The sequence below is a fragment of the Cyprinodon tularosa genome, unplaced genomic scaffold, assembly GCF_016077235.1.
Source record: "Cyprinodon tularosa strain WSP-4 unplaced genomic scaffold, ASM1607723v1 ctg100, whole genome shotgun sequence".
Taxonomy (NCBI): domain Eukaryota; kingdom Metazoa; phylum Chordata; class Actinopteri; order Cyprinodontiformes; family Cyprinodontidae; genus Cyprinodon; species Cyprinodon tularosa.
In genome coordinates, this window is record NW_024037783.1 from 799,356 (window position 1) to 807,211 (window position 7,856).

At 38.7% G+C, this 7,856-nt stretch overlaps 1 protein-coding gene across 1 annotated transcript; it reads right to left on the minus strand.

The window, feature by feature from the left end:
- Nucleotides 1-844: 844 nt before the first annotated feature.
- On the minus strand, nucleotides 845-6,115 carry socs4 (suppressor of cytokine signaling 4). The gene is made up of 2 exons (XM_038269384.1): nucleotides 5,953-6,115; nucleotides 845-3,505 (listed from the first exon to the last, which is right to left on the minus strand). The coding sequence occupies exon 2, from the start codon at nucleotides 3,483-3,485 to the stop codon at nucleotides 2,262-2,264; it is 1,224 nt and encodes a 407-aa protein (XP_038125312.1). The 5' UTR covers nucleotides 3,486-3,505; nucleotides 5,953-6,115; the 3' UTR covers nucleotides 845-2,261.
- Between the last annotated feature and the right edge of the window lie 1,741 nt (nucleotides 6,116-7,856).

Here is a 7,856-nt window from a genome sequence, read left to right on the forward strand (position 1 = left end):
CTTGTCAATGAATTTACAGCAATATGTACCAAAGGAGGTCGTCATTGCAGTTTACACACAATTAAAACTATGTATAAACTGCTTTTAGAGAATACCTTTCATTACATTGTGTCATTGTGTAGAAACAAACCCTTTATTCTCATGTTACAGAAACCTTTGGTGCCATCTTGTGGTCAAATGATAGAACACCACTTGACTTCTTGTCAGTTATGTCAAAAAAGATCATAACTCGTCCCTTATTATGAAATAATATGGTCCAAACTCGGTCTCTTCAGTCTGTACGAGAAATTTGAACAGGTTTGGTTTGAAGCTTTTAATAAAAAGGTTAAACTTTTAACTATGTAACATTCTTGGAGCTGTTCATTGTATTTCTAGAAGGTACGAGGAAAGGTGCAGTTAGAATAAGGCATGTGTGATTTGGGGGAAAATGCTACAAAACTTAAAAAAAAAAAAAAAAAAAAAAAAAAGAGCAAACAATTTTCTAGTGAAAAGAAAAGAACACATGGTTCTCACGTTTTTTTTTTTTTTTTTTTTTTTAAACAACTAAAATATTAACTTTTACTTTTAATTACATTGTAATTTAGTTTTGGGATATGTCTGTTTTACCTTTGTACACCCAGAAAACTTTGTCCATTCTTCTTTGCAAAAAAAAAAAAAAAAAACTGAATCTACATTAGACCCAAATTTGAATAACAAGTCTAGATTTTCCTCTGATTTTCCTCTCTGAAAAGGTATTTTTGTTTTATTTGGCAGCCATATTTGTATGCCCTGATATCACTTTATTAAATATGGCTAAAAACATGAAGGGCTCTGTGATGAGAGTTCTCAGCAGTTTTTTGTTTTGTTTTTTTTTGCTATCAACAGACTAAAACTTTTTCTAGCTTCCCAAAATATTAATTATTTCAACCAAAAAGTAATGAAACTGTTGACTTTTTTTATTAGGTAAAACCTTTTAAACCTGATTTTGGACAATAGTTTGTTCTTTTGAGTTCCTTTATGAAACATTTAAAATTCTTAAAAATAAAAAGAGAGAATTTACAGAAACATTATAAATTTTTTTATTAAAAAACAGCAACAATACATTGCTACAAAGTTTTGTCAACTTGGGAATTTTGGCCAATGGTGCAAAAAATAGTGACATCACACCTAATCATCACCTTGAGAGTCTGGTCCTGCAGGTTTTAATATAGTCTGAGACGGATAACATACACCTGAAGCTAAAGACAGGCCTTTAATGAGTCATCCATGTGATCAGACCAGGGTGGATTTAAAACATAGATATGCAGACAGCAGCTCCTGACTGAGGTTGCCCACCTCTGATCTCTATTGCTGCTCTTAGTGGAGGTTTAATATTGATGTTATGTCTGAAGGAAGTCTGCCCCACAGCCTTAAGTTTTCTTCAGCCTCTTTAGTTCCTTAATATCTGTCTTTTCTGCCCCCTTCCCCACAACATGATGCTGTCACCATCATGTTTCACCATGATCAGTGTACAGTGTCAGTTTACTGTAACATTTATCATTTTGCAGGCAAGCAAATAACTTTAAGATTTATGGTCCTGAACAGAGCTTCTACCTCATGTTTACCTTTGTTAAACCTTCCACAAGACTTCTTGTTGTTTACTTTAGATATGGACTCTCAGCTTGGCACTCCCCGATACTCTATATTTGTAAAGATCTTGACTAACACAATTTCTGACTACAGTTTTTCCAAACTGAGTTGTGGGTTCTTGCAGCTTTACTAGACCTACCATCTCTGCTCCTTTCCTGACCTGCAGTTTTTGGTGGACGGTTATGTTTTGGTGAATGTCTGTGACGTCTTCACAGAGCAGCTGATCTAAAGTTAACCTTCATATTCAATTTAGAGGTTCAAGAGTAGAGGGGGCTAAAAAATGTATACGGCACTTTTAAGATTTCTTTGGTAAGAAAATGTTTTTAAAAAGTTTATTGTCTGTTCTTCTTTATATATAATACATGTTTTTGTTTTACCCTATTGAAGGAAGTCAGATGTTTCGAAGTTTGTGGTTGTAAAATGACAATATGTTTAACAGTTAATGAGTTAGGAACACTTTTGTAATTCTCTAAAGTCTATTAAAGTGGCTATTCTCTTGGTTTTATTTACAGAATCAAAGTTCATTTAGCATATTATATCAGCTGTACAGTTGTTTTTTTTATTAGCAAAGTGACATTATAGAACCTTGATTAGTTGGAAATGGTGATAGGAGGTCCAAAATGTCCCTCAGAACTGAGATCTGTAAGAAAGTGTCAGTGTAGATCCTGCATCCCAGCTGCTGTGGGTGTAGACACTGCACAGGCCCTGTCACACTTAATGTGATACTGTCTGAGGTACTCCCTAAGCTGAGGCGGCAGCGGCAGGCTCTCTACGCCTTGGTAGGTAGTGCAGCTGCAGATCACTGCCCTGCACAGGTGCTGGAGAGGGAAGGGGAATGTCCTTGGCAGTGGTCTGGAGAGCAGGGGCTCGAAGAAGAGGCAGGTGGCTGGGTCGCTGTAGTGCCTCAGCAGACCCGTCACGCTGGGATCCCTGTACATGCAAGGGTCACGCACGTCAAAGCTGAAACGCTTGCCGTTCTGCTCAATGCGTGCATGCAGGGAGCGACTGTAGCGACGGAAGCTGACTGAGAAAAGGAACTCATCTTGGGCCGAGTCCCTGAGCAGAAACGTCCCCTCAGGTTGGCCCTCCAGAAGCTCCTCGGCCTCGAAGCGGTTTAACACCCCCCAGTAGCATGGGTTGTTGTTGATCTGGAGGAGATCAGGGACCAGGATGTAGTCAGTGTTGTTACAGGTCCCATCTGCACCCCTATGGTGAGAGGAAGGATCCCAGTCCTCCAGAGGGGCACCGCCTGGCCCAGGGGAGCAGCAGATGTCCTCCCAGGAGAGAGGTGTTTGTGGTGGGGAGGTGGAAGATGAAATGCTGGACGCTTTTAGAGGAGTCTCCATGTCTTTCAGAGAACCTGGATGAGCTACCTGGTTTTTAATAAGATGCCAACATTTTGCCAATTCAGACTTAGGAGAGAATGGGCATTTTTCCTGCATGAGTTCTGAGACATGGATCTTTCTTTTGGACCAGAAGAGCACAGAAAAGGGGCGTGAGGAGCCTCCAGCGTGGTGGTAGTGGTGATGGTGATGATGGTGGGAGCGCAGGGGAAAACACTGACCCACAGCATCCTGAAACTTCTGCCGGAGAGACCGCCGGGACAGGGCCTTCCTACACACCCCATCGATGTCTCCAACCGTCAGTGCATCCCCAAGAGCACTGCAGCTGCATTTCCTCTCTCTGCGCCTCCTCGAACAGGATGTGGAGCGCACGCCCAGTTCCTCCGAACTGTCCGTCTCCATTCCACTGGGACTAGAACCGTTCCTAGAGCTCCGGGAGCGCTTCTTCCCTCGCCAGATATAACTGTCTGCGCTCCAGCTGCGGAGGCCAGATTTGGGACGCGTGTCTGCTCCCCGTGGCTTCTTCTCTGACATGCCTGCTTTCTCTTCTTGCTCTGTAAAACGTCAGAACATACAAGAGTTTACAGCCACTCACTTTGCCTGTAAAATAAACACAACAATCTGTATTACCCAATATAAATGTCTTAACAATCCAATATCTCTCGGCTATTCTTCAAAATAGTAAGGCAGGAAGCCATGCCATTTAATTCAGTTAACTGTCAATTACTGCTGCATAATTGTAAAATGGATCACAAAATGCTTCTGTGAAAAGTCCCAAAAGACTGACCAATAACTGAAACTCATTTTGACAGCATTAAACAGATCAGTAAGAAAGAGGAAACAAAACCGCATCCATATCTCATAGTTTGAAAACAGCAGCAATGTGTGGCTTATATAGGTCCCAAATTCCTGATGACAATCTTTAGGTGATCTAATTTTGATAACTAATTATTTTTGATGGATACCAGAAGAAATGTTACCTGTCCAACCATTATAAGCACTAATATGGAGAACTTACTCAATTCTAAAGGGATTTTAACAGTTCCTTAAATAAAAGACCCAATAAAGCAGAACTGCTCAGTTAGTTTGATTTAAAAACAAAAAAAACAGCAATGCTGAGGCTGAATTAAGCAACTGTTAACACAAAAACCGCTTATGAAACTTGTTTGCAGTGTATCTATTTTTTATCCCTGAGTGATATTAGCATCATAGCATGTGACACTTTAGGGCTTTAGGAGGCTTCAGTTGTGTTCTTTAAGTTTTTAGGTGATTAACCTACCTAAAAGCACAACCAGCACAATTTTGAGTTTATAAAATAGATAAAAAATTGCTGCAACAGCTATGTAGCATTAAAGAGGAAAAAAATGTAAAGCTTTTCAGCAACACAGGACAAGATTTAAAGCAAAGAAACTAAAGACTTTTCTGAAAATCTGTTTAAATGAATCTTTCTATGTGACTTTTAGCCTTGAAAGGAGGAGCTCAGATCTGAAGATGAAGATGCTAAGGGGAGCTTTTCAAGGGTCTCAGTCGCAAAAAGGTGGATGCTGTCTTCAGTTCAGAGGTAAGACTTTGCCCCTTGCAGATAAGTTAAAGGAACCTAAACTAAAACGTATACTACAGAATCAATCTAAATTTCCTGAAATGTGAAAGGTGAAAAGAAAAAGTGCAGCTTTTGGCTGAAAGGAGTTCCTCAAGTCGCCTGGCTGGACTCAGTCTTTGTGATGATGCAAGAACCTCTGTTATGCAAAGGGAGCCCAGAATAGATATTTTTTTGTTTTTCTTTTTCGAGTTAAAAACCCACACCCAGGCATTTCTATTGTCTACTCTGCAGAATCAGGAGGTCACTTAGATAACATTTTGATAAAACTTGACAAAATGGCAGGCTAAAATATCTAGAGAGCAACAGATTATGCCCTGAAATAAAGGTGTTCAACATCAGATGAGAAACAAAGTAACTGACATCTTTTAGTCCTATCAGGGTTATAGAATCTTTGTAAGCAACTTTAGCAAACCAAAGTAGGAGACATAATTAATATGGAAACGATACGGCACAGTGGGAATCTTTGGCGGAGTGACTAAACTACATAAAAACTCAAAGAGCACATGTAGAGCTCATGTTGAAGTCAAAGAAGTCAGAGGAGCATCGTAACAGTCCAAAAACTGTTGGAAAAAAAGATTTTATACATTCATCCGAAAAACTGCACCGGTCACACCAACAGCAAGTGATATAGTAACATGCTGCTTTGCTGCTTTCAGCCATCAATCCTGGAGGACATTGTTGGTCCATTAGTCTTTACCTTAAGCTCAATAGCAGGTAAATTCTGCAGCAAACCAGTGATCCAAAACACACTATCAGGTCAACATCTAGATAGCTAAAATAAAAAAAGTGCAGATTTAGAGGGATTCTACTTAAAGCCTGGCCTTAAACAGTCTATGATTTTAAATAGGCAGTTTATTCATGACTGGAAGCACTTCAGTTATGACCATCTAAGCAAATCTTCATAGAAAATTTTAGTTTTATACATTTGCCAGTTATGGCAAAAACTTGTAAGCAACTATTTCCATCAATGGCAGATAAATCAGCTAATTTTAAAGGCCATTGTCATGTGCTACAGGCAGCTCAGTTTGGATAGCTTTTTATATTAATAAATAAAACCATGATTTTAAAGCGGTTTATTTTTTTTTCTTTTGCTCATATCTTTATAAAATAAAAGAAGTTGGTGTTTAAAAGCTTCAAAAAAGCAAAAACAGAAGAAATCTCAAACAGCTTAAGACTTTTTATGGTATTAGTGTCTTAAGATTAACATCATGCACTCAGTCTAACTTAATTCTTTCTGTTTCCTTCCACTCTTAACAAATCAAATTACATAGCAAAAAGACAAAAAAAGACTAAAGTTGTTTTTTTTTAACTTATTTTGAAATTATGAATTTTTAAAAAGAGAGGATTTAATCCCAAGTAGTTGGTGCATTTTTAAAAGATTAATTCAAGATGTTATCTTACCTCCTAAAGAGTTTTAGAAACAGAGGTCCACATCCATGGTATCAGCAGCTGTTCATGGTGAGCAGTCCTCAGCCTTGCTGCCCTCTAACAGACGGCAGACTGCTCTGCTTCCTATATAATTATAATGCCAAGTCCCCGGAGGGAGCAGCAGTTTCCTCTTCAGCAGTCTGGATGAATGGAGTGAAGGTGGAGTGAGGTCGAATGGGCAGAGAGGGACGGGTGGATGGGGGTGGGGGTGGGGGTGAGAGGAGGGAGGAGTGGTGTCAGGTTAATGGGAGAGAAGCATCCTCCACTCAGCCTTACATCCACATTTGCACACTTATCGACAAAAAATTTAAATTATGATAAAAGACAAGCAGAGCAACCAGAAAGTGCTTCTTTTCTTGCTGAAAGTGAATTATTTCTGCTTGTTTGAGTCTTTTCAACTTCATTAGAGCTTAAATCATCAAAGTGCATTTCTTGAGGATCTTTAAATCTGTTTAACCGTTTCTGCGGAGGATGCTTTGCAGCAAAACAGATTGATTTTGAAGATTAACGGTGGGTTCTTGCTGTGGACTGACTCAAATTAACGATTGAACCCAGCACAGGAAACGGCAAAGCTTTGATTATTGACCCGAACGACCTTCCAGTCTCTTCCAGTTTGAACTTCCAGCAAGTGCTGCTGAAAAAGCCATCCGTCAACATGAGGTCATGGATGCACTCCTTTGAGCTCTGTGAATTTTGGAGGATGTATAATTCATGATTCATATCAGACAAATAATATTACTCCCAGTGGTTTTTGGGCAGTTCTTGGATCCCCTTCAATGAGCTCCTTCAGCTGAAGCAGATAAAGTGTAGCCATCGATAAATTCCTGGCATCAAACAAGATGTAGTGACACTCAGCTTCCTCTTAGCTGAATATTTAATGCCATTCACATTATCACTCTGCCTGACAGAATGATGAATACCACTTACTTTGGAGAAGACGCAAATCAATTTATTTGGCTGCAAACTCTTGGGACCTGTTTTACATAAAGTGAAAACTCCTAAAAGGAGGAAGCAAAATAAGTTTCGCACAAATAAACAGCTAAAGTTTAGATCACCACCAGAGAATTAAGTTAGTGAAACAAAATGGTTTTATTTCTCAAAACTGCTCAGGAAGAAGGGGTTCAAACTTATCATGATTTGAAAAAGGGTTGTGCTCACTAAAGCAAAGATGATGCAATAATGTTCACAAGCAAGTCAACCTTGTCTACTTTGAAATCCTGTCCATAAAAATGGGTAATTTATGCAACTAAAGTTTAAAACAAAAAGTAAGCAAGAAGAAAAGTATTGACAAAACATTGTGCTGAAAAGGGGGGTGTACAGATAAGCAGGAAATGGGATGTGATTGGATGATAATGCTTATATTTTATTTATTTTAAGGAATCAGATGAAGTAATTGACTTTGCAGGATCCCCTTATCCTGAACAAGCACTTGGTGACAGTGGGATGAAGCCTCTTAGATTTAACAGGATGAAAAATTCATTAAAGCATAGTAATATAGAATCATTTAATCTGAAAAAAGACAGTGGTAATACAAAAATAATAAAAGAAATACAATGGTATTAAAGTCAGCAGTAGATTTTTTTATTGGCTTTAGCTTAGAAAGAAACACAGGTAAACATGTAAAACCTGTGTACCTTATATCAAAAAGACAGCATAGAATGAATAGCAGCAATACCCCCAATAAGGACTTTGGCCAATGAAAAAAAACTAAATAGCGCTATCCTTGGAGTACTTTGTAGAGGCTAATAAAAGGAGATGAACAAGGCTAATTTCAAGTAGTGCCTGAGACTATTAATAAACAGTAATAAACTCTCTGAATCCAGCTGATAAAAATACAATTTTGCGACTTGTTTAATTTGCTCTCAGTAGTATAGGCA